General features: G+C 35.3%; 2 protein-coding genes across 6 annotated transcripts; both read right to left on the bottom strand.

Moving 5' to 3' along the window:
* Positions 1 to 753: 753 nt before the first annotated feature.
* Positions 754 to 5,789, bottom strand: LOC105332312 (putative phospholipase B-like 2). 3 transcript variants are annotated; one of them, XM_011434863.4, is made up of 12 exons: positions 5,637 to 5,789; positions 5,315 to 5,504; positions 4,694 to 4,934; positions 4,191 to 4,297; positions 3,871 to 4,085; positions 3,692 to 3,780; positions 3,016 to 3,176; positions 2,568 to 2,660; positions 2,251 to 2,322; positions 1,955 to 2,107; positions 1,634 to 1,793; positions 754 to 1,209 (listed from the first exon to the last, which is right to left on the bottom strand). In XM_011434863.4, the coding sequence occupies exons 2-12, from the start codon at positions 5,491 to 5,493 to the stop codon at positions 1,015 to 1,017; spliced, it is 1,665 nt and encodes a 554-aa protein (XP_011433165.3). In that variant the 5' UTR covers positions 5,494 to 5,504; positions 5,637 to 5,789; the 3' UTR covers positions 754 to 1,014. The 3 variants fall into 3 exon arrangements, with proteins under 3 accessions (XP_011433165.3, XP_011433166.3, XP_065934411.1); XM_011434864.4 differs by having other exon boundaries at positions 5,315 to 5,512; positions 5,637 to 5,752; XM_066078339.1 differs by having other exon boundaries at positions 5,315 to 5,512; positions 5,617 to 5,638.
* Positions 5,790 to 6,554: 765 nt separating this feature from the next.
* Positions 6,555 to 26,199, bottom strand: LOC105329548 (citron rho-interacting kinase). 3 transcript variants are annotated; one of them, XM_066078336.1, is made up of 44 exons: positions 26,116 to 26,199; positions 25,800 to 26,015; positions 24,866 to 25,041; positions 24,258 to 24,406; positions 24,076 to 24,171; positions 23,832 to 23,925; positions 23,515 to 23,727; positions 23,238 to 23,391; positions 22,862 to 23,030; positions 22,434 to 22,704; positions 22,011 to 22,138; positions 21,680 to 21,842; positions 21,431 to 21,556; positions 21,105 to 21,212; positions 20,840 to 20,914; positions 20,611 to 20,694; positions 19,915 to 20,040; positions 19,661 to 19,741; positions 19,232 to 19,348; positions 18,641 to 18,771; positions 17,888 to 18,503; positions 17,558 to 17,764; positions 17,166 to 17,414; positions 16,960 to 17,076; positions 16,657 to 16,766; positions 16,240 to 16,323; positions 16,005 to 16,140; positions 15,652 to 15,756; positions 15,279 to 15,419; positions 14,679 to 14,792; positions 13,717 to 13,876; positions 13,172 to 13,450; positions 12,760 to 12,937; positions 12,389 to 12,625; positions 12,131 to 12,239; positions 11,954 to 12,034; positions 11,624 to 11,768; positions 11,006 to 11,238; positions 10,418 to 10,526; positions 10,141 to 10,272; positions 9,926 to 10,006; positions 9,503 to 9,584; positions 7,564 to 7,719; positions 6,555 to 7,133 (listed from the first exon to the last, which is right to left on the bottom strand). In XM_066078336.1, exons 2-44 carry the CDS (start codon positions 25,999 to 26,001, stop codon positions 6,983 to 6,985), a joined length of 6,675 nt encoding a protein of 2,224 aa, XP_065934408.1. In that variant the 5' UTR covers positions 26,002 to 26,015; positions 26,116 to 26,199; the 3' UTR covers positions 6,555 to 6,982. The 3 variants fall into 3 exon arrangements, with proteins under 3 accessions (XP_065934408.1, XP_065934409.1, XP_065934410.1); XM_066078337.1 differs by having other exon boundaries at positions 18,641 to 18,750; XM_066078338.1 differs by lacking the exon at positions 14,679 to 14,792.
* Positions 26,200 to 26,863: the final 664 nt, after the last annotated feature.

The following is a 26,863-nucleotide window of genomic DNA, read 5'->3' as shown; positions in this document are numbered from 1 at the left end:
TTTTTTGTATAATCTGTTCCAGCCCACCTTGAACAAAAATAATTTGGAAAACTATTGGATTCATCTCTCATAATTTCAATTTTATATCATAAATGTAGAGAATACATTAGTTTTTCCAAAATAGACATCAAATTAATATACGGTATATAACATTGAAACTCTTTTTACAGTGTAATATCATATTGGGCTTTAGGGAATTTAAATAATTTTTTATCAACTATTTGGTGAGAAAAATGAAAAAATCTCATCTATCATGTTTTAAGAAAAAATCATTTTAATTTCCAGCAAGAACACTTCATTTTGATCAAATTTATCATACAAGATCAGTAATGAAAATTGAGGCAACCATTATAGAATTGTTTGTTTGCATTCCTCAGACAAGTTATCCACTCAATACTTTTTTAGAACAAGTTGAACTTTACTTATTATTGGATTGAAATCATGCTCATGGTTGTTGGTCATCGGTATCTCGAACACTGACATCTCGAATACAATGGATATGTCGAAGTGATTTTTAAGTTCCAACCACCATTTTACCCTTGATGTCTTGAATACTTAGATATCTCAAAGTTTTTAATCAGTCCAATCTAGTTGTAGATAAGTTTAAAAGCATCTCATACTTTTCTTGTTTACCTGTTGGGATTCAACTTCCCAACCCTCTAATTCGTTACAGACTCAAAACTACAAAGTGTAATACTGAATCAAAATAATATAGCCAATGTGTATTTGTAACTATGGTTTATGTATCAAACATTGAATTTTAGTGTTTATATCACAGATAAAATAACGAGGTAATAGTTATTTTTATAACAGCTTAACAATATAATAAAGAGAATCAACATGCATGTAAATTTGATCCATAATTTGTAACAGCTTATTGTCTCATTAAAATATCAAGTCATCCTATGTAACAGGTTGAGGCTATCAAAATGAAATGAAATATGTCAACAGATGCACCACAATCAATGTATAATTTGGTTAAATTTCCCATCATCCTGAGTTATATATTTTATTTTATCTCTGGAATGGTTTGAAATCTGTGGTTCCGTCAAACACAACTGGGTCGAATTTGAACGTATCTGGGTGTCCCATGTGTGGAGTGTTGTCTTTGAAGTCGGACGTGCTCCATTGGAAGGGAGCGAACTGATCATATGTAGGTCCACTGATGGCCACAAACTGCATCGCCCTGAACATTGCGCTGTTTGTTAGCTAAAGATATAAGATTTAACACAAAGTTAATAGCCATGAAAGACTAAATTATACCATCATTTCCCATATAAAAAAATGGGAACTTACTGAAATTAGAATCAAGAAAGCTGTTTAATTATAGCATGCAACAAATACCGGTACAAGTACCGTACATATATATATATATATGAAGGAATCTATATCATATACTTGGTATATACTTACGTAGAATTATGTCACCTCCAACCAAAAATAATAGAAATTACTGTAAGTATTGCAGTAGACAAAAAGCTTTAACTTTACAGGTACATACCAGTATGTACACCTGATTGACATAATATTTATGATAGAAATTGCTATACTCTGAAGTGAAGAAAACACTATGGCATTATAAGTAGATGTACATGTACACTTGAATGAGTGAAATGGAGTACAAAGTAGTGACCTTCATATCAGTGCCCCCATGTGATCTGTGACCCAGGGCTCCAAACGGGTAAGTTCCATTGGCTGGGTTCAAGTCACAGCGAGCAGAAATAGAATTTTCTCCACTGTAGGGCGGAGTACAGTTGCACCGAGATAATGGGTCATGAGTAAAATCATTATACCTAAAATAAAGTGTAAAATCAATGTGCATTATTCATAAATACTGGTACATGATTGTTTTAATTTAGCCAAGTTAATCCTAAAAGAGAATTAATATGTTGAGAATCATCAACCAATATCAATCAGTGAGTATCATTTAATTCTAGAACTGAACATATCTGACCTCATCAAGCTCATCATAGATTTAAGGTCAGTGACCTTGGTGTTATCTCTCTTGAAGATTTTAGCTCGAGGACTTCCGTTGTAAGAGAACCAGTCTCCATATTTCCTGACCTCCTCATTTCTTCCACTTTTGTTGAAAATTACAGGGAAATACCTACAAACAAATGAACGTTCTAACACATAATAAAATCTGTTTCCCTTTGGAAGATAAACAACTTAAAAGATGTACGATTAATTTGCAGGATGTGAAAGCTTGAACTTTATGGAATATTATGCGTAAGAGATAAACAAACTTACGGGATGTTATAGCTGGGCCAGTATGATTGTTTCAGGATCAAATCAGTCTTATCATCAGCAGCCATCATTCCTCTTGAAAAATAAAACAATTAGATGAATTTCTTGATATATTGAGGAATAATTAAAGCTACGTTAATCATGGTGTTTATAAATATATTAAAACCCTTGAAATTAACTTTAATTAAATTGGACATTGAGGTTTGAAATCAGAACAATTTCAAATGGCATTTTTTGTCAATTAGTTCTTCCAATGATAAAATTTTAATTTTTACTGGATTGCATTTTTTACAAGGATAAGGTAAGAGTGTGCAACTTACGGAATTTGCTCCACAATATGAAGGAGCTTGGTCATGTTGGCTGATCCCGGCAGAAACTGCTTATAGTCGACTACCATCCACTGGTTGTTGTAACTGTAAATAAAAAGTGACTCAGAAAAATATGATATTTCCCTAACTTTACATGTATATGTCAGACCTGTGACATACACAGAATGTATATGTGGTACATATACATTGAAAAATCTACTGTATACTGTAAATCAACTATAATTTCATTTACTGCTGGTTAAGGAATCAGAAAGGAACAATCTATTTCCATGAACAAGTTGTCCTTTATTTATTTTAAAACAATGAACACTGGAACTTGATGAAAATATCTGCAAATGTCAGGTAGTCCAGAATCTATTGCTTGCAATACTTGGTTTACTGTATCTATACATGTGGATACTTTTATTAGTCTGTATACTACTAAAGTTTTCTATCTTACGTGCCACTGTTGTATGGTATAAACAGCTGTGCCCATGAGGTTCCATCTCGAGCCAGGTAGTTACTGACCATGCTCCTGATTCCCTCCATCACAGAGTTTGTGGGCGTTACAGAGGACCAGAGGGCGGGGTTAGTGTTACCAATGGTTGTCTCCAAGGAAACCTGGTCATAGCAAACACAATTAAAAGGGGTTTGACGAAAGTTAAGGAAAATGTTCTTGACTTGATAAAAAAAAAAATCACACTTTCTAAAGGAATTCAATCTTTAGTTTTTACATAGGGTATATACACAAATGAATCGTGGAGTTTTAGAATTATGTGTACCGTAAACAACGGTTTATTTACAAATTGCAACATTATGTATTGTGCATTGTTTTTGCTATATAAAATGATACAACTTTAATCATTAACTGAAATGGTTGGAAGTCAGTATCTACTTTTCTGATTGTCTGTTAGATAGTAGTAGGCCATTCAGAAAACTATCTTATCAAGGTTGAGCATGTTTTTACATGAACATTCAAGGCCTTATCATTGTCGGAAACCAACGGTTGATTAAGCATCGTTCCTCTCACCACACACATTGATGGAGAGAGGAACGACGCATTATCAACCTCTGGTTTCCGATGATGAGGCCACATTTATTTAAAAGAATACAAGGTCTTTTACTATAAGACCTACCAGTCCTGAGCTGATTAGGTAGTAGTCATCTGATGACATCAGAGTCCCTGGGTAAGATGAAAAGGTCATTGTGTGCCCGGGAATGGTACCTGTATGGAAATATTGGTTGCTAAAATAATTTAAAGTTTACCAGCCATCCGTAGTTGACAACAATAAGGCTTTTATCATAAATAACTCACCTCCTTTCTTCATTTGAAATGGGAAGTTGTATTTCTTCAATACTCTAATCATACTCTGGTACGTATTCCATGTATCATGGCTGACATACAAATCTTTGTTTCCAGGCAACAGTTTAATGAGGGCAGAACATGACCCTGAGCCTCGAACTCGCTTAGCATCTTTCTTTCCCAGCGCCTCTTCCAAATCTTCTACATCTCCACTCACCTGTAAAAAGCTGCAATTTAAAAAAAATCAGTTGAATCAAATAAACCTTCCAACCTGTGTCAAAAAATTTGTGTCAAAAACCAAGTAAACTGCAAGAGAACTCAGCTGTACATACTACATTCCAAACGGATCTAGCTTCCCTGAAGCTCCATGAATTTCTCCAGCTTGCTGAGACTTATAACCGGCCTCAAGTCCTTCAACCTGCACCATGAATGCCCTCACCTGACGTAGCAATGTCAACATGTCAGTATTATAATAACATCATTTAAGGAACAGTGACCTTATGATAAGAAGGACAACTCTGAATACAAATTATACAGTATTCTTTAATAAAATGTGTTGTGTTAAAGTCTGTTTACTGATATTATATCAATAAATGAATATACTTAATCAGACAAAGAACCTGTATACAGACATCCTTATCTCAAGTTCCCTACCAATACCTTTTCTTTTTGTAGTAAAAGTCTGATAAAAGCTATTTGAAACTGTGCTTTATTTGTGATACACATTAATGTGAAGATGCCCACATTGGTTTCATAAAAGCTCCATGTACGGTAGCAATTACAACTTAATATTTTATATATATTTTGTTTGTAAGCAATCATTGGAAATAAATACCATTCCCCAGTAGTCTCCCTCTCTGTCTTTCTGTGCACTGACCCAGTCCATATTCTTCTGCAAGAAGTCTCTCAAGTCTGTGCAGTATTTGTTGTAGGGCTTCTCGCAGTAGCCCTTAACTGTATTTTGCCAGGTGAGGTCAATGAGCTCTCTGGTCAGGTACCCCTCCACGATACCTGCAGCATACGCTTGTACCTCATTGGGAAACTTCTGGACAGTCGATACATTCAGATAGGACCAGCTAAAGAATTGATATTAAGTATTACTAAGATGCATGCAATAGAGGCAAGTCAGTATGTCACAGACAATGTTTAAAATGATAGAAAAATTGCAATCATGCGATGCTTTTGGGACAAATTGTTTTATTTTTGGGTATATCTCCGGAACATTCATGCAATAAACATGTAATTTAACTCTAAATTATTCAGTATAATAAACTTTTCCAAAGTTCGTGAACTTATGTAAGTCTTTAAATTGTTTTCCTTTGGGGTATATATCCAGAACATTCATGCAATAAACGTGTAATTTAATTCTATATTATTCAGTATAATAAACTTTTCCAAAGTTCGTGAACTAGTCTTTAAATCAATATCATCCACCAATAGCCATATGGTACCTTACCCAGTTGAATTGATTTCATTTCTGAATGCCCCCCTTGCCACGTAATCCTGAACGACCCCTTTGTGCAATGAGAACTTGTTGGAGCTTTGGTCCCATGTCACACTAGCAGTCTGCTGGGAACGAACCGTTCCGAGGCCGATTCCCAAGAAACCACAAATCAACAGACACAGACCTGTCATATTTACTCGATCTGAAAATCTAAAGTCAAAACACACAAAACAAGTAACATGGTTTTATAAATACCTAGATTTACTTTTTGGTATAACATGAAGTAAATATATTTCATTTATCTATCCATTTACTAAATTAAACAGATCAATACCTGTCACAGGTCTATTGTTTTTCCTGAACACGGAAATTTGTCATGTGCACCATCACCTGATTAACAAAGCGAAAGTAGAAGTAAGTCGTACGGAAAATAATTCGGGCTTTTATTTAAACGTAACATTCCAAGATAAATTATTCTTTAAAACAAATAAGTTATTAAGTTTTACACGTCCTATAAAATGTGATTGTATAGTTAGGTCCCCCACTCTGCAGATAGTGATTATAAGTCTGACTGTCTGACATCAATGGTTCAGAGCTCATTTCTATATGCCCTTGGTCCAATTTGGCTGTACATGTACTTCACCCATAAAGTGTTTCTGATGAAGAATGTGCATTGGCCTTGAGTTATGCTTTAAGTCCAAGATTAAGGTCACGGCAGATCTTCTCGTATGTGTAAAATCCTTGCCAGACAATGTACTGGTATTCCTTCACCTTGGCCCAATCAGGCTTATATCATATCCACGGAGTGCCTTTGTATAACCATCAACCCCCGTTATGTCCCAGTAATATTCATAGAGGCAAAACAATTTAATCCATCTCGTCACTTAAGAGAACAAAATAAAACAAAATCAACTTCTTTTTTTATATAGCATAACATGATGTTTATTGTTAATGATACAACAACCCTGACTTTGATAAGATATGTATGAAAATACATAAAACAAATAATCTATAGTCTCTAATCATCAAATTTACATGATAAAATAGAAAGATTGCACAGGAAAATAAAAATAAATACTTTTTACATGATTTATTGAAGACAGACTATTTTACTGTTATGTTTGAGAGTTCAGAGGTGTAATTTCCACTCAATCAATGATTCATTCTACATGGGAAGTAAACTTCAAACTTCCATCATTGCAATATTTAAAATCATTTTAAGGTCAGTATAACAGTAAAAGTAGTGGATGAATATACTGCAAGTGTTTTAGAAATCATAAAGCTGGATTAACCTCAGCTATGGCACAGAAACAAGACTTGGATGACGGTAGGTAACCTTGGTATCCATTACCTGTATATGAATATTAGTTCTATTGATGTCTCTATCATCTGTGTATAAAAGTTGTTGTCAAGAATTGGTGTAATAATACATGAACAAACGTGCGAATGAAAGCATAAAATGGACTCCTAAAGGTCAGATTTAACACTGTAAGAGCTAGATGTGAAGTAGTCGGATCCAGTACTGGTCTGGAGGAGCAGTTGATGGAAGTTAGATATTGAACACACAGTTCAGAGTTTAACATGAATTCCTACTATTCAGAGTTGACACTGTACGAGCTAGACGTGAAGTAGTTGGATCCAGCACTGGGTATACTGCTTATGGATGTATGAAATGGATTCCTAAAGTTCAGAGTTGACACTGTACGAGCTAGACGTGGAATAGCTGGAGCCAGCACTGGAGGTACTACTAATTGAGGTCATCGAGTCGTGACGCTGTGAAGCTTTCAGGATCCCTCTCCGTGGACTCGCAAATTTCTGTCTCTCTGATTTACTACAAAAGTAAGTACTGTTGTATTGAAATGAGCTGAACAAAGAAATATGCTGTAAAATGTGCAAAAGATGGTTCACTACTGTCAATCAAATTTTGTATATTCAGAAGCGACAAGTGTATACACATTTTCCATTATCAAAATAAGTATTACTGTGGAATATTTGTTCTTGGGGGACCAATGTTTGTTGTTTTCTTGGGTAACCCTTGCCCTTGAATTTACATCCCCACGAATGTATATACAAGTATTTTTTTAGTTTTTATAAAAATCATCCTGAACTTGCTACCAACAAAATTACGCCCCCATGAAACAGAAAATTTTTGGCTACCGACGAACATTGACCCCCATGAATAAAAGTGATTCCACTGTATATAATATACATGTTTATTATCTTGTTGTGATACTGTTTTATATTGAAATCAGGATCCTTACCTGGCCACATTTTCCTTGTCACTGATACCATCGTTTCCTTGGAGACACACCATCAGTGTACTGTTGCCCATGTTTGTAGCTATGTATACCCCGCCCGTCTTCATGGAGTTTCCCAGCAAACGGGGGCAGTAGAGGTCAAGACAAGTCTGCTTACCCCTGGAAAACAACAACAAAAAACATCACTATAAATAAAACACTTAAAGACAATAGCTACATAACTTATTAATAAGAAATAATCAAAACAGAGCTACTGGTACATCAATTTCTGCCTTACGAATATTTGATGCAATCACTTAGAGCTTTTATAAAGCATTAACGTATACCCGGTATAAATTTTCCCCTCTTCTTTTAAACTTTCAACAGGACATTCAAATGATTTGAGGGAAGTATAATAAATATCACAGCAGGCTTGGGGCGAATTACATTGTAAAGTAATGCATTACATTACCATTACTTCATGAATTTGGGCATTAAATTACCATTACCATTACTTGATTTTCTTGAAGTAATGCATTACATTACCATTACATGAGTAAAGTAATGCATTACCATTACCATTACTTTGTTTTAAAGAAGTAAAGCTAATAAAGAGTTTTTGCAAATGTTTCAAATATAAACACTCTTTAACATATCTACAGGTTCATGTTCAGTATCAGGTTCAAATTCAATGACTATATATACAAGAGTCATTCTTTATTTGCTCAATATATAATAATCTTGTGGCATTATGAACAACATATTACATAAGTAAAAAGACATTTATAGACAGTTGGCATGATACAATGTCAGATATGATATAGAGACACTGAATTTGTGCAAAATAGAAAACAATTTATGGAATAATGTTGCAGTTATTAAAAAGCTAAATAGAAATATTTCCCCAGATAACACAAATCTTTATAATTTTGGACACTTAATTTTATTAATTTATAGACAGAGGGTTTTTCACAGTTATATTTTTTAATATATTTTAATCGAATTCCTTTATGCTGAGGACACTTTAAGACAAAAGATTGCTATTGCACTTTATGATCAAAGTTTCAAAGGTTTCATCTTTTAACTGCATCCTATTAGTTTGAAAATCTTCCCAGCTATACTAAATAAACGTTCTACAGTGCAGTGGAAGCTGGGACTGAAAGATTGTTTAACAATCTTTATCTTAGGATATATTAAGTGAAAAAATAGAAAAAAATACATGAATCTTGTATTTTCTATCAGTCAAAACTAATGTACTTAATGTACATGTACAACAGAGAGAGAGAGAGATTATTTTCAAATGGGTTATAATATTGGAAGTGATTTTGATTTGCAGTGGACAGTGCATTCATTTTGCCCTTAAAGGTGCATGTCTGTCCCCTATTCTATTGGGACATGGCATAGGGAAGGGGATATAGGTGTTTAGCACTTCTTATAACAATAGATTGTTTTGATACTTAGGTTATCCTGGGGGCATAGTGTGTTGTTGACACATCTTTATTGAAGTGCAAACTAATTGGAGTAAATTGTTTAAATTATTTAAAACTCTTAAAAACAACACTCATAAAAATGTTATGAAAGTACTGTGTTGTTATATCTAGTAATATAAACAAAATAAAAATGAAATTTTATTTTTAATTTTTATTTTTACTATAACATTTTTATTTCAAGAATTATTTCTTTCTTCTTTATAATAAAGTTAATCAAATTCAATTTCAGCTATTCATTTATTCATCACATTTTTTAAAGTGAACATGCATAAATAAGCATAGTAATGCAAAGTAATGCCATGTAATGCCAGCATTACACTAGATTTTTGAAAGTAATTCATTACATTACCATTACTTGTAATGCTAATTTTGTGGCATTACACATTACCAGCATTACTTTGAAAACATGTAATGCATTGCAATGCATTACCATTACATTTAGCATTACCCCAAGCCTGTATCACAGTAATTACCTTGTTTGCATCTTGTTGGCAGGAATTGTGATGGCTTGAATACTGTTGAAGTACACCACATAGAGGAATGGTTCACTGTAGGCTACAGAACAAAAATAAAGCAGTTGTGTACACATATCTACCAGAAACTAATTCAAATTTGCAAGGACTTATCAAATGATGAAGAAATTTCTGAAAATGCATGTGCATGCAGGGTTGTCTCTAAGACCCGGGAGGCGGGGAAATTCCCCGCCTAAAGTGACGTAATTACCCGGCTATTTTTTTCATTTCAAACATAATCTAGCTATAAGCTAGACCTCCAGATCCCCTTATACTTTTTTATTTCTCCCTTCTACATCAATTTTTAGAGACAACCCTGGCATGTATCAGTTTTATAATAAATCAGAAATACCAAGTATAAAGAGCTTTCAACCACTTGCTTACCGAAGGCTAGAGGGAGGCAACTCCATTTCATGTCTTTTGGTCGGCTTCTCTTTCCATTGCAGTCAACAAAGAAACCATACTCTGCAAAAAAGATATGCATGCACTGTAAAAAAAAAAATATACAGCATGTGGCATGTGCTGTAAATTATACAATCATAATGGTACGAAACCAATTTATTTATAAAGCAATACCCTGAGTTATCTTGTTTCCTTACCATGAAAACAGAGGAGAAATTCCATTGGCAGACCCTCTGGTGTGACATTGACAACTGCCAGTGGAAAGCTGTTATGGATAGCTGCTCCAAAGGCAGCAAAGGCAAGGGAGTTATCTCTCTTATCAACAAACTCTACAAAATATAGAAGTATTGCACAAAGTGAAGTCTTATAAGCATGCTTTAGTTTTAAATAAAATTATGAGAGAGAGAGAGAGAGAGAGAGAGAGAGAGAGAGAGAGAGAGAGAGAGAGAGAGAGAGAGAATCAGTTGGTCTTACCTATGAGAGAGGGGTGCTCCAGATTAAACTTGTAGAACTTCTCAGTACCTACAATAGCAAAGTCCTCAGCCAGGCAGATACAGCTGCATGGCTCCTGGGTCTTGAGCTCCTAAACAAAAATAACACTATTTAGGACACACAAACATGTAAAAGATTCCATTAATATTTTTAAAGATATTAAAATATCTGATCACTGGCGTACATGCCATAACCTCAATCATGTACATGTATGTGTACAGTAGTTCAGGAATAAAACAGAATATTCACATGTAAGACAAACAATGTAACATTATCCTTTGTTCTCTTACTTTCATTCATAGCCATATTAGACTCAAGGCTGAAGCAAGTTAAAGTAAGTAAACCTGTAAATAATTACACATGTACATGATGTCAAAGTAAAAAGGACAGAGAAAAAAGTGTTTAAAATTCCCTAAATTAATACTGCAGGTTATAGCATTACTGAAATATAAAATTTGAACATGTGTGCTCTCTGATAATTCCAGTTAAAGAATAGCAGATACAAGCAATCAGATTGTTCAATATACAGATATATACACATATGCCTTCAGTGAAAGAACATATACTGACCTTTCTAATGCAGAATTCTTTGAGTTCTGTGTTGTATTTCATCACGGTGATTCTGTCATCAAATCCAGCCACAAGATAGAGGCTCTCGTACACCCGCTTGACCTCTAACACTGTACACCCAACCAGGGACGGAATCTTGTCATTAGGAACGTGTTCCGTCTCATCACTGGTGGCCTGATTCAAACGGGCCTTAATGGCCTCTCTGTGAATATACACCACATGGCGGTCTTGTCCTGAAATAATTAATCGCATTTTTAAAAATCATAGACACAATTTTCGGCTAGCAAATATAAGATAACAAATACTGCATCCTATCCCAAGTGATGTACCTTTTTTTTTTTGGTTTGTGACCAAATGTCTACATTAATATGCCATGTTTAGTTATAAAAATTTTGAAAACATAAATACAATGAAAAAGATGTTAAAGCTACATTCTTGCCATTTATAATTTGTTACTTGCCATCAAGAGAAATACTGACTGCAATCACTACCTACCTAGTCCTTGTTGCACCTGTAGGCACATAGGGCAAGGACTGCAATCACTAGACATGTTTTATCTAATAAAAGAGCATCTTGCTAGATTTAGATAAAAGAAAGAATATATGAATGTGCACTGACCTGTGATACAGATGACCCAGCCCAGGCCCGAGGCGTAGACCATGTGATGGATGTTCTTCAGGCCCGCCAGCTTGGTGACCAGTGTGTGCTGACCCTTACTGATGTTGACAGCAAACAGACCCTCATCCGCTCCCAGCAGCAGCATCTGTAGAAATAACAAGTCAGGTCTAACGCTGCACAAAAATGAAGCTAACTTGAAACTAAATACACAATGTTTAGGAATTAGGACAGGATAGGTCTAATGGATGCCTGAACAAGAAAATACTGTTAAGTTACATGTACATTGATAGATAACATGGTGTGGTGTTTAATAACAAAGACCTGACTTACGTGGTTTGAGACAATCAGAGTACAGTTCAGTTCCAGCCGCCTGTCTCCCTTGAGCTCAAGGACACGGAATTCTTGCAATTTCTGTTGAATAAAATAATCCATGAAAAAATAAACCTTATTTATTTCATAATCAAATCCATGAATAACTTCAAGAGATAAGAACTGATGGTAGCTTACAGTTCGCTTGAATGTGGCATCCACTCTCTGGAGACTTTTGATTGCTGCTTCAAGGGAGGCCACCCACTTCTGTTTGTCAGGGAATGTGACAGCCATCAAGTATAATTCTCTGTGAAGTAAAAAAGGATAACACTAAAATTCATGAAACTTACACAGAAACATTTCATCTCACACTTTAATTTCTGTTCTATAGATAATGAACTTGTAAATTAATGCCTTGTTTAGTTTTCGACAAGGTAAAACATTCTTGAAACACACCTTCTGGGCCAGCAGGTGGTGAGGGGCTCATGCTCCAGTTTCAGGACGTACGGTAGGTCAGTGCTGGCGGTGTTAGGGAGCTCAGCACTGCTGATGGCGCTATGGACGGTCACATCTGTCTCCGCAGGGTTTAGGTCAAACGTGTCGATAGGGTTGGCGTCCGACTCCTCCCGATACAACAACAGGATGTTGTTCTCTAGACTGCCCCAGCGCTTCTCCCAGCCAGGTTTCCCTGTCCTAGTTAAAAGAAATGCCAAGGATATGAATAATGTAAACTATATTTATTCCACAACTAAATTTTGCCAACAATATACTGTATATATAATCTATTCATTCAAAATTTCAACACGCTCTCTACGTTCTCCACATACCTTGGTACTTTGAGCCATCCCTTTATCTTGATTTGATTGGTGTCCTCCAGTGTAAAGTTTTTGCTGTTGCGCTCAATCTTGCCCATTATGGAGGTAAAGTAGTGGATGTAGTCCGTAGGAAGGCCGCAGGTAGAGGGCGCTTCAGACGAACATTTGATGTGACAGGTCATTAGACAGGCTGCATGGGAACAAAGAGTACAGCAATTAATCACTGCTAATTAGAGAGTCATGTCAGCATACTAGTGTTCTATATTCAGACATCAAATTAATGCATTGCCATGTAAATTCAAACAATTCTTTATTCTCTTTCATGGTTCTTTTAGCATATATACATACTACAAAAACTTCTTTCAAATACGGAAATACAGTGTCATTCAGATTGTATCAACAGAAAATGGTAGACATGGCCTACCTTGGCATTTTGAGGCTCTTTTGACGAATGGAACACTTCCAAGACACACTCCACATTTCGTAGCTCGAGTGTTGAGCCCCGTGACAAACCGATGGGGAATGTTGTGGTGCATCCTAAGGGGTGGGATCTCTTGAGTCTCTATGTTGTACCGCTGGGCTCGTGGGGTAAGAATTGCACTCGGAACACTTTTCATTGGAGTCCGACATGCCACAGCTGCTTTCTCATGAGGAGTCAGTGTACTTTCCACCTTCTCTTTCAATGGACCTTTTAACTGCAACACTAAAATCACAAAAAATTCAAATCACAGGAAGTTTACATGTGTCTACAAGTACATGTATGTCTTAACATCACACGAAACACTTTCAACTATGTAAAAACAAAAGGAAGTCAAGTACAGAGATTCACAATTGCTAATTCAATTGACTGTTATGCAGTTTTTTGAAACTAAAAATATAATACTTTGTGTAGTTTTCAAATGAATCCCTCAAATAAATCACAGTGAACTGAGGATAACAGCCTAATCTTAGATCACAACAGAATCTTACACTCCTGAGCTTGGCTGTAGTTTTCCTGCCTTATCCTTTCCAACTGCTCTGTCAGCTTCACATTCCTCTTCCTCTCCAGCTCCAAGGAATTCTGCAAGTCTTCCATGGCAGGGAAATGCACCTTACCAAAGTTAAATGACTTTCTGCCTTTTTTGGCCGACTAAAATTTACAAGAATATACCATGTACATATCATGAATGTTTCCTCAAAATATCTACCCATGATTATCCTATCATATTTAAACAATATTTTATTATGTAAAAAAAATATTACATAATAGGATTGGGCAGTAGGCAATCTGCCTATGTGAGCCCTCTCCTTGTAAACTGGGTTTATTTTGTTAAACAATGGAAAAAATAAGAATTGAAAATTAGAATGTAAGACAATGAAAATATAAATCAGTAAAACTTTAACATGCACCAAGCAGTGTTGAAAATAAACTTTTTATTAATTTGTGCATGTGGATCTTTGAAAAAAAGGTCAATATTTTGCATGTCTCTGAAAAAGCATTTCTAAATGGCCACAAACATGTAAATAATATGCACATGTACATGTAATAATTTGAGAAAGAATGAAAAGATGTTAAAAATGTCATTTATTCCCAGGCTGGTGGCTGTTGATTATGACTTTAAAAGCACAGATTTTGTCAATCTGCTACAAGAGCATCATCAGATTGCTTCAAAACAGCAATGAATAAAATGACATGCTACTGTTAGAAAGATTGATGTTGGTGAATTAACAAACTAAAATCTACAAGATTCTAATTTCTAAAATCACAAAGGCATGCTAAAAAGAAGATATAATTAAAAGCAAGACAAAAGTAATGCTGTGAATAAAGTTTGAAAAATATAAAAAGAAAAAAAAAGGTGCAAAGTTTGTAATGTGTCAGCAACTAGAGCGCAAGCAACATGAGAGACCCTTGCTGGGCAACCAGGGTTGGCAAGTTGTGAGGGTAAGTCTACCTTCTTCTTTTTGTTGCTATTGTTGTCCTCATACAGAGCTTGGAGATAATCTATCAGCTTCATCTGCTGACCAATCGTGCTCTCAAACTTGTACTTCTCCAGGAAGTGTAACCCCTTCAAAATGACAAGGAAGATAACCAATCCACAGAGCAATCCTTGCATACTAACAAATACGTCAAGCCTTCACCACTGACCGAGGCAGGGAAGGTAACAATCTTCATCTCAACCCATGGTCAATCTAGAGCTTGTTATATAGTTTTTCTTATTTTACGATGATAAAAGCAAAGCAAAACCTTTACACCAAAGCAGCATGTAGATAATTGTGAATTAACCATATATTGCATTGAGCTGCATTGCAAAGTTGCAAATATACAATTCAAATACTGTATGAAAAGTTTTAACACCATATCATGGAAGCATTTTTTTTTTCACTTTTCTTTTTCTGTTCTGATACTGTTACATTATAACATTGAACATCATTCATTGAAATGTTTCCTATGTTGTGTATCTATGAAATGCAACTGATACAACTACAGCTCAACTATTCTGGGATTAACATAAAGCTACAAGAGTGATGTAAAGTTTGTGCACTCCACTTACTTGTAGGGCCTCCGCAAAGTTCTCTAGGTCCACCTTCTCTCCGAAGATCATCTCGAACTTGTCCATGGCCTCCCCCAGGCTCTGCTTCAACTTCAGGTTCTTGGATCTCAGCTCTTGGATCTCCGTGATCTTGCTAGATATCTGTGGACCACACAGTTAAAAACATTAAAAACTAACATAGACCCTTACAAATATAAAATAACTAGAAATCTACAAACGACGAATCAGTTCATGGTATATCAAATTCTGTTTTTATTTTTGGTCCTTTGAAAATTTTTTGCAAGTAAAACCATTCAAGAAATTGAAAACTCAAATGAGAATACAATGAAGATCATCTACAGACAGAGTCATTTGGAGACCTGGTTTTCCTTACCTCTTCTTTCAGTCTATTCTTCTCTCCACTGTCAGCATCCATGTTCTTCATTTGTGACTTAAGCATCATTTGACATTTTGATACTTTACTCTCAAGTTCTGTCACCTGCAATGTAACGTTATAATTCTTCATAACAAAATCATCTTTTATCTTTACTTCTAGCTCAAACAACATGTGCAACTTAAACGTACACACGGTATTTTAAAAATGATACATGTATAAATACACAGATTTTAATTGTGATGTGCCTTAAATTGAAAATCAGTGACATGTTTTAACATGATATAACTTTGAAGACATACAAAATCCCTTTTCCTATATCTTATAATTGAGCCATTAAGGTACACTCCTACCTGAGCCTTCCACCTGTCGGCCTCCTTCCGAGACTCCCACTCCCTCGTCTTAAGAGTTTCCATTTCAGACTTCAGTATCATCTTCTCAGCCTGATATTCTTTCTTCACTTGATTCAATTTCTCACTGGCATTTTGTCTGTAAAAAAATGAAGTTATTCAATTACTTTTTCTTATGTTCCTTTGATAATATTTCACTGAACTTCTTGTGCTTGTGATTAATGTTATACATCCTTACTTTGCTTGTTGTAGCTCCAGCATCTTCTGACCTGTCCCTTCAATTTCTAACTCTCTTTCATCGACTGCAGACTCAAACTTTTTCCTATTTGAAATAGAAAGATGTTGATTATGCAGCTATTCCTTCTAAATGAAACAATCTTATACATGTTTGTGAAGAACTAAGTTACTGTGATTGCAATCTGATATTGTAAGTGAACATCTTTTATTTGATTAAAGTCAGTCAATTTGATAATGTAGTAAGAGTAGACCCATTTATCAGGGGGACAATTTTATACATGCTTGTTACACTGTACTGGTGTCAACTCTTGAGCCAGTCGTGATTTTATACAGAAATAACAAATATTAGCTCAGGCATTTTAATGTGAGGGAAAACTGTCGCATATTATGAGATATAACAAAACACTGCAGTGTTTACTTGATTTCCTCCCAGTCAGCCTGCTGTTTTTCGTACTCCTCGATCAGTGTCTCGTAATCCTTAATCTGGTCCTCCAAGTCAGTCACCACTCCCTTCATCACCTCAGCTTTCTGTATCACAACAATCAGACACTCATTATCAAGACAGCATTTATACTGCTAACTTGTAAATTACCAGTATTGTACTCAGAGACAAGTCTTTTAATCTAACATGCATTTTTTTTTTTAAATTGTGAGCAAGCGTGCATTCTTTAAATTTTATACAAAACTATTGATGAAAAATATTGTATTGTGTGCACTGTACCTTCTTTTCAAGTTCACACTGTTGTTGGTTGTGCAGCAGTTTCTCCTCAATGTTCTGTTTCTCCAAAACTGCAGTCCCTTTCTCTTTTAACAGGTTACCCACCCGCTCCTCTGTTTCCTACAATAATCCAACACAAAATCAGATCCAAAGATCTTGAACTGACTTAATTTCTACATTATCCCTATTAAACAAACTGTTGTTTATACCATGAGCTTCAATTGGAGGTTTTGTTTTTCCCTCAGCACGGTGTCCATATCATGCTCCAGATGGAGCGAACCCTGGGCTTTGTGAAGCTTCATCTGGAGCTCCCGGATCTCCTGGTTAAACTTGTCCCTCATGCTCTGTTCCTGGCGCTGCATGGCCGACACTAGGGAGCGTGCCTCGCTCAGTGCTAGGTTAGACTCCTGCAGCTCTCGCTTCAGCTCCGACATATTGTCATTTGTCTGCTCCTTCTCCTTAAAAAGTCAAACGAAAGTTCAGAAATTCAATGATATCTAAACAAAGTGTATTAACTTCTACTTGTCACAACACTTTTTTTGATACCATCATGTTTTCAATTAGAACAGAACTTATTCCATAGATTGTCATACAAGCTTACTTTGTACAGTTTCTCCTCCAAGTGTTGAACGTCCTTCTTGTTGTAGGAGGCTTTTTGCTGGTTCTCTGATAGCTCCCGTTGCAGCTCTTGTATTTTGACCTCTGATGACCTTCTGGCTAATTTCAGTGTGTCCAGCTCCTGTTTTATGCTAGTCATCTTTTCCAACTTTTTCTTACTTTCTGTTATTTGGCTCTCTAAATCTTTGATCTACAGATAAAAGGACAAATTGACAAAATAAGATCAGTGGCTATAATACTGTTTATATACATCATGGTTTTTACAATTACAGACTCCTCTAAAGTCCTCTTTACACATATACATGTAACACACCTTGATTTCAAGCTCTTCTGTCTTCTTTTTCTGTATCTCTGCTTTACTTTGTAACAACTTGTTTTCCTGCCTCAAGTCCTCGGCATCCTCGATCTTGTTCCAGCGTTTGGCTGACAGTATCTTCTGCTCCTCCAACTCCTGTTCCACACTCTGTAGCTTGACATTCACTGCTTCACACTCCCGCTTCAGCTTCCCCTCGCTCACCTGTTTCTCACTCTCTAGATCTGCCAGCTGGGACTTCAGGCTCTCTTTCTCATCCTTAAGCCTAGAGTTTTCCTCCTTGAGTCCTGTGAAGTCTTTGACATTCTTTTCCACCTTCTCTAGCTCCCGCTTGTTATTGTTCAGGGATTCCTCGAGTTTTTCTTTCTCCTGTTTGAGTTCACGGATTTCTCTCAGAGAGTCAAACTTTTCACTGGTCAATTTCTCCACCTTTTCCTGTAGCTGGGTAACCTTCTGCGTGTTAGTTTCTAAAGTATTTCTAAGGTCTTTTACCTCATTGTCTCTAGATGGAGTCAATTTCAGCTGCTCTATTTCAGCATTAAAGGCAGCAAGCTTTGTTTTTAGCTCTTCATTCTCTTTTCTCTCTGCTTTCATATTTTCCTCTTGCAACCTATCCCTACAATATACAGTAAAAAAAATCTTTTTACATCAAAAAAAGCTCTAAAGAAAGACATTGTCAACGCAAGCATACAACTGTAATACATGTATGTCAAAACCTATAACAAGTTGTGTCGGGATAGACTTTTTTCGTACCTAATTTCCTGGGCGTCTCTGGCTTTGAGGCGCACCTCTATCTCTCGATCCCTACTGGCATTCAACTGTCTCTCCGTTCTCTCCAGTTTGGAAGTCAAGCGGTTGATTTTCTGTATAATTTGATCATTCACCTATTATTGAACACAGCAAGAAGGAAGGGATGAAAGCCTACACCCATGCACAAGAGTGTACTACAAGCAGTAATATAGGAAAGGAAAAGGCTAAAGCTGTAACTAAACAGGGTTAGCTCACAGGTCACAACAATCAAAGATAAAATAGTGAGTAGAAATAAAGAACTCTGTGAAGAGAAATCATAAAGTGTAAAGAACTACAGCTAGCATACACTTGTACTACATATCTATGAAATAAAAGAGAGGAAATTATAACAACACAACAATAAAAAAAGAACATCTTTAATTCAAGCAAAGGAGATAGAAAGAGTTAAAAGTTAAATGAAAGAATTTGCAATATGAAATATTAAAAATTCAAAACTGTATAAACAAATCTTGTAATAAAAAAAGCATAAAGAAATATTTACTTATATCAGTTTATAAATACATTTAATACTTAATCAATCCTACACAACCATACCCTTTCGTTGTCCATTTGTTTACATTTGTGATCATCTAGCTCAGTCTGCACAGACAGTTTGTCCTTCATCAGTTTCCTCTTATCATCCCTCAGCATCTCCACTTCAATCTCAAGCTCCTGCATGAATACATGTATGTAATGAGACAGAAATGTCACAGAATGCATACTCATTATTATCCAATTTTTTTTTCTTTTTTGGCTCAAATAAATTTTGAAAATCTTTTACTTTATCATATAATATTTATGTAGAAAGATCAATGTACTTCATTCATTTAAGAGAGAACATTCAAAGTCTTATGAACCAAATACACATCATCTAGAGAAAATTTATGTAGCACTGACTACGAGATAGAAACTATGGATGGACACCTCCTCTAGAGTAAGATCTCTGAGGAACTGAACATGACAGAGTTGGCTCCATTAACTGACCTTGACATGTTTTTCCAGTGAGATCTCTCTAGAGTCTTTTTTCTGTCCCTCTAAATAAGCACTGACATGTTCTTGTAAATCCTGTAAAAAAAAATTTGGGGTTAAAATCTTGAATATACACAATAAAATCCATGTTAACTTTATTTTAAGTATTAAACACGATAATACAGTATTTCGATTTGATCAGTATCCGTGCACAGTCTTTTCTCTATCTGTATCCACACAGAGTCGTGCTATCCCAACCATGACCTTACCCTGATTTTCTGTTTCTGTTTGCTAATCTCCTCCTGATGAAGCTTGATCTGCTCCAGTAAGTTTTCCTTGGCCTTGACAGAAAGACGGGATTGATGCTTCAAGGTCGCGACCTCTCCACTTAAACTCTGTATAAAAACTCAAATATAAGTCATTTACATATTTTAGAGATTTCTGTTAGCTGTACAACAATCCTACTGCCTGCTGATTCAGCAGACATCTACACCAATGCTTTCATAGTCTGATTTTAAAAGAGGGAAATGCTAAGTGATTTTCATTGAATATCACTTAAATTACTACATGTAGAATCTTTCAGATTTTCTATTTAATAGTCATTGTAAATAATACTAGGAATGGTTGCTTCAAAATTGAAAATTGAAAATTTTGTAAAAATCTGTACATTTCATTTAAAATACTTGTGTTAGAAATTCAAACTTTAAGTGCTTTAAAGAAAATTGTCCCAAAATCACAAGCAATATCACATGGCATTTTCAGTATTCTAAGTTAGAATACTGGAAACACCATCTGATATTGCGACAATGACATCACATTATGTTTGTAACATATACCAACGACATCATGTGAAGCATATCACATGTGGCAATGCTGTGATTTTGTGAGAACTCTGACTGATTGACTGGCTAAGTGACTGACTGACTGGCTAACTGACTGACTGACTGGCTAACTGACTGACTGACCTCGATCATTTCTTTGTACTGGTCCTCCTCCTCTTGCCAGGCCTGGGAGTCGGCTTCATACTTCTCTAGTAAATCCTCCAGCTCCTACAACACAAAAAATACAGAGGGAATCTTTGAAACAGAGACTTTAAACTCAACAACTGTACACATAAGGCACTGTATAAAAAGGGTCAGTAAAACATGCAAACACAAGGGTATTAACATGGTGGATATTTGTAAGTCAACATACCTGTATTTTCTTGAGTTTGCTTTCAATCTCCTTCTTCCCTGGTGATTTACTGGTCGTGAGCATGACCTTGATATCCTGTAAAGTAATTGCAGGAAACTCTGGTAACACAAAATCTATCTACTTGTTAAGCCAAGGAAATAAGTTACAATTCCATTTCAAATTTGATCCTCCACACTTGAAAATCAGTACACTCAAACAAAATCAATTGTTAACTTTTATAGCAACTGACAAATCTTCTACCACTGGTAGTTAAGTGACAGCCTACCAGTTTTTCCTTAGAAGGAGCTGATTGTAGTTTGTTGAGGAGCACCTGCTCTCTCTCCATGAAGTCTTTCTCCTGTTGTTCATAAGCCTCCAACATATCCTCTAGTTCCTACAATTTTGAAATAAATTCATACATAAAGAAAAGGTTCAAATATGAGGTTTAATTTAAAAAACTCAGACTCAATAATGCCTGAAATGGTAACTGTAAATTTTTATTTACATTGTAGAAGTATGTGTTCATTCAGAGAAGAATCGACAACATTTTCATATTTATAGACATGTAAGTACTAATGTAAGCAGGGTCCATTGAGATCATATTGGACATACTTGGATTCTTTTATCTTTCTCCTGAATTTCTGTGGTTTTCTCCGAGATCTGCTCTCTCCAAGCATTAGACTGAGATTCCAGCAAGGCCAAGTCTCTCTTCTGATCACCTCGGGATTTCCTTCTGGCCTGATTAATCATTAAGTTACAACATATAATTTAGATTTACAAGTATGTGTTTACTGTTTCAAGCTTGATGTATCTTTGTTCTATAAATATCATACTTTTTAATTGATCAGAAAATGCCCATACCTTTGCCAGGCGATTTTGGAGTTCTGCTAGTTGTTTCTGATTGGCCGAGGCCTGTTCTTTGAGGGTATCAATCTGCTTGTCTCGCTGTGACACTTTACGCAGGAGGTTCTCTTTTTCTCGTTCAAGTTCTGCAGCCACCTCTTGCAATTCTTCAACTTGACACCTACATGTACATTACAGCATATTTACAAAAAATGAATTGATCCAAATCTACCAGAAAATGCAAAGCAATCTTAATTTTAGTATGTATTATGTAATTTTAATGTAAAATCATATTTATTGTAAATTCATAGGTCTGATGCACAACAGTAATAAAGAGACTACTCTTTACCTTAGTATTTCCTCTTCAATTGCCTGGGCCTCTTTCCTCATCTCTAGGATTTCATTGAAGTTCTTCATGGCATGAAGCTCCAGCTGTTCATTCTCTGCTGAGGTTTTATCAAGCTGAGCAGCTAAAACCTACAGTTAAAAAAAATCACACAAGCTAAAATACAAAAACAACACACACTTCATTATATATGTTCGATTATAAATCAGTGTTTTTTTCACTTTTTAGAAACATTTATTGATAGAAGTGAAAAATTGTAAAATCCTGATTTTTCAACTGTTCCTCTGTATTTCCATTTTTTTTTTTAAACAGTCCCATAAATGACCTACTACTTCAAAAATTTGTGTGTAAACAGCAAGCCCCCTCCTCACCAAACTGAGCCTCCCATTTCTCAGTCACTGATTCCCTCCCTGTTACAATAATCACCTGTCTCTGGGTCAGTACATCCTGAAGCTCCCTCTCCATGCTGTCTCTCTCCGCTGCCATTCTGCGCACCTCCTCATCCTTCTCCTGGGCCTTCAGCTGGAGTCTCTCCATCTCTGACCGGAACGAACACTCCGACTCCTCCAGCTGATGGTTCTTGCTCTGAAGCTCGTTAATTTTCACCGTTAATTTCACCTCAACATTGCGACACTCTACCGATTCTTCAGACGATGTGTCACTTTCTGGTGATAATTCAGAATCCTTGTCCTCTTCACTTAAAAAAACCCAAATACATGTATTTATAAATGTTGTACATCTTTTTTTCACTCAAGCAATTACTTCGACTCCTCTATTCTCTTCTTTTAAAACTTCTTTAAAATTGGCAAACTAAGATGCAGTAAAGAAAAGACTATTTCAATATACAACATTACCTGTTTTGTGGCCTAGTGTAAGTGAACCCAACAAAGGGCAAGTCTTTTCCAGAGAACTCTTTGCTTGTGTTAAAGTCATCAAAACACGGTTGATACCGTTTTTTCTCAAACTCTTCAAAATTAGAAGTGTCATCCAAACTAGAAAGGTGGGGCACAAAAGGGGGCTTCACTGAAAGTTAGAAGTAAATTGTGCAAATGAACACCCATGCATTTCTTTTGACAATCAATCCACACATTCAACATAAATCATTGTCACAAATTCTTTATTCACATCACTTACAGGTAATAGCTCACTTGTAAACCTAGCTTCAAATTTATAACATATACTATAGAGAAAATGTTGAATACATACACTTCACTTTAACAAGTAACTGACCTTGTTTTAAATTCTCTATATCAAGATCAGAAAAGAAGGAGTGAGCGACAATCCCATCATATGTCAGTCTTGATGATTTATCTGTCAACAGACCCTTCACCAGACTAATGGACGACTCAGACACACGCTGAGATTCTGGGAAACTTAAACATTTCTGAAAAAAATTCTTATGAATATTAGTATGGCCAACATGGTAACTATGTGCATTTAAAGTTTAACGACAACCATGCACACTGAATAATGCAATGAAACAGTGTTTATTATACATGTAAATAACCTTAAAATTCATAATCTTGGAGTAGGTATTGATAAGTGATCCGTTCTCATCAGTAAAGGGGGTTTTCCCATACAGCATTTCATACATGCAGATTCCCAGGGACCACCAGTCTACCTCCACTCCATAATTACTGACTATCTGCTTATTGTTAATGGAGGTGAGAAGCTCTGGAGACACATAATCTGGGGTTCCTACAGGCATTCTAAAAGACACCTATAAAAAAAAACATGAATGTGATGTACATATTAAAATAACTTGTGACAGACACATTTATCTTTCAATCAATTTACAATCCATTTGAGTAGTGAGGCACTTACCAGCATGTCCGGTGATAGTTTGGCTGCAGAACCAAAGTCTGCCAGCTTTATGTGACCTTTAATGTCGATTAGAATATTTTCTGGCTTTATGTCTCTACAAACAAGAGTTGTAATGAATATACATGTAAATGATCCAAATTTATAGAAGATTTTTGTCCTTTAACTTCAATATAAAACAGAACTTCACAGTATTGGAATTTTTAGCATGGTCAGCTTTAGCCTTAGTGTCCTTTATTCCACTCACCTGTGTACATAGCCCATACAATGCAGAGCACGGATGGCTTGTGTCATCTCGGCAATATAAAACTTGGCCATGGACTCTTCAAAGATGTCATCATATCTAAAATTCAAAGTCAATAAAAGATTAACAAGTCAAGGGCTTAGGCTCTGTCCAATGATTCATTTTTGTTTAATTTTGATTTGTACCTGGATAGGAGTGAGAGGAGGTCACCTCCCGCATGGAACTCCATCACTAGGTACAGATTGAGAGAGTCCTGGAAGGCGTAGTGGAGTTTGGTGATCCACGGACTGTTAGACAGAGCCATGATGTCTCGCTCCTCCTCAAAGAAGGTGATCTGAGAAAAATGCAATAAATGAATAAAGCATATAAACTTTATATTATAAAGAAAGATTCATTGACTCTTTATAAGAAAATGAAAAATATAGAGAAAATTCATAAAACAAACAAATGATTTGTTTTTTCATTTATGTTGATACAAATACTGTTAGTATTGTAGTAACATATTGTAGTTAATGATTTTTAGTAAAAAGAAACTGGTAAAAAATAATTCATTCAAAAAAGAATTTTGGTTTTTTTTATTGGCATTTGGCAGTTTATCTAACACCATAATCTACAGTACACTCTGAGTGTCAAAGCATGGTGATGTTGAACGTATAATTAACCTTTGGACAGCATAAAATTAAAGCAAACAGTCCTGGAAAAAATTTCTCAGCAAGAATATTCCATTTATGGTTTTAACATCAAAATATTTTTTTAAACATGTATTTCAATACAAAGCCATTAATTGACATACCTCATGTTGTGCTAGTGTTTCATGCTTGTGAAGTGTTTTCAATGCATACACTGTTCCTGATGCCTTTTCTCTCACTACTTGCACTTCACCAAAATGTCCTCGCCCAATGACATCTTTAACCTCAAAATCAGCCATACTGATTCTTAACTTTTTTACTTCAGCAATTGTTGAGGCATCTAGAAAAAAAAAACAAGAAAATAATTTAAGGGATTTTGTTATCTTTTAAAAGGGACACATGCACATTGTTATCCATAAAAACAGTACTTACAGATCAACATTTCAATGACAGTGTCTACATGTAGCCTACTATTTTGTTAAATTCTAACCTGCCTCACCTCTACAAGCGGTACCTGCAGAGACTGAAATAAAAAAAAAATGACCTCTATCTTCTTTTATCTTTTAGTTAGTTAACTATGTTTAAGATGGCTTTTTTTAATCCTGTAAAGTTAAATCCAAATTGTACCTTATCAGAGTAAATGTATCACATGATACTCTAGAATTTAAAGCAAAGTGTTGTGTTTAAGAGATAGGAGAGTAAAAATCTAAATTTTTACATTTGAAACATTACATGAAAGAGTCGCAGATTAGGGGAATGAGAACAACTAGGCTCAAACTCAAATATTCTGTTAAAAAAAGAAGTTTTACTCCACCAACTGATGTGAATTTTTAATCCATTAGCTAGTTCTAGTAGGAGCTAGGAGTGTGGAGGCTATTACACACTTTCTCTAAAATAAACTTAATGAAATACAAAAATTTGATTAAATGAACAACAATTTTAAAACTGTTCAAAACTTCAATTTGAATAAAACATTGTGGTCAAGACATGGACAATAAAATTAACATTTAGAACATGGACATCATTTTTTAAAACAAAGAAATTCAAGTGTTAACATGGTATAGCAATATATAAAACACAATAATTGTGCATTCTTACATTTCCTGACAAAAGCTGCTACATGTTTGTTCTTTGTGATGAGGTACTCGTGACTGCACTCTTCATATAACACAAACAAGGCATCTAGAAGTCCATCTCTAGTAGTCAACGATGTTAAAAGATCATCCGTGAGCACTGATCCGGCCACCAAATCGTTTAAAACTTCGATTCGCTTCTCGATACTTTCCAGCTTGCTTGCCATTTTTCTCACCTTTGCTATAAATGCAAAAAAAACTAACAGTATGATATATTTCAATTTTCAGTTAAAATATCAAATAAATGATTGAATAATGGTTCATAAAACGTGGTATTATACCTTATAATAATCCCTGGACTATAAAACTATATTGATTTCTTTCTCGCATTCAAAATATGCGCCATGATTTAAAATACAAAGCGCCCTCTATGATAACATAAAAGAAAAGAGATTACCGAACCCGAGCTTAATGGCATAGCAAACACTTAGTGCAGCGTTTTACAACTTGATGCTCATTAGGTTTTAATCAACACAACCAAAGACTTAAGGAGAAAGTAATATATCTTTAAGTTACATTTTTTTCCACGGCAAATTGAAGTTATTGAACTAGATAAGATGTCTTCCACTTACTACACCGTGAGCTATTTAGCGTAATTAGACAATCGAGCAATTTAATTGGTGATAATGACGTAACTTTAATTGGAGTAAGCGTCATAAGTTGTTGCATGGAGGCGTGAATCCACATATTCAGGCACCATGCCGTGTTGACAATAGTGAGAAAACAGTTCTTTTCAATTTACATACGGTGTGCTTTTAATTAATGTCAGAGCGACTATAGATTCAATAGTAGCCTGAGTGCATATACATGTAATAAGTACAATTGAAATTAAAAACAAGTTTATTTTGTAAGGGACAAATTTAAATAAAAGTGAACGGGGACGAGATGCACAATCTTTTGAAAAAGCACAGGTTTTACTCCACTTTAATGTAAAACAAAAATCAATTATAATTAAATTGTTAAACTAGCCAAAAGGCTTTAATTCAAAATTATGTTTAAAGTTTATTTATTCCTCAAGCCAAATGGCTC

The sequence above is a fragment of the Magallana gigas genome, chromosome 3 (genome assembly GCF_963853765.1).
Source record: "Magallana gigas chromosome 3, xbMagGiga1.1, whole genome shotgun sequence".
Taxonomy (NCBI): domain Eukaryota; kingdom Metazoa; phylum Mollusca; class Bivalvia; order Ostreida; family Ostreidae; genus Magallana; species Magallana gigas.
The sequence above is the reverse complement of the archived record's forward strand: the minus strand, read 5'-3'. Positions and strand labels throughout refer to the sequence as shown.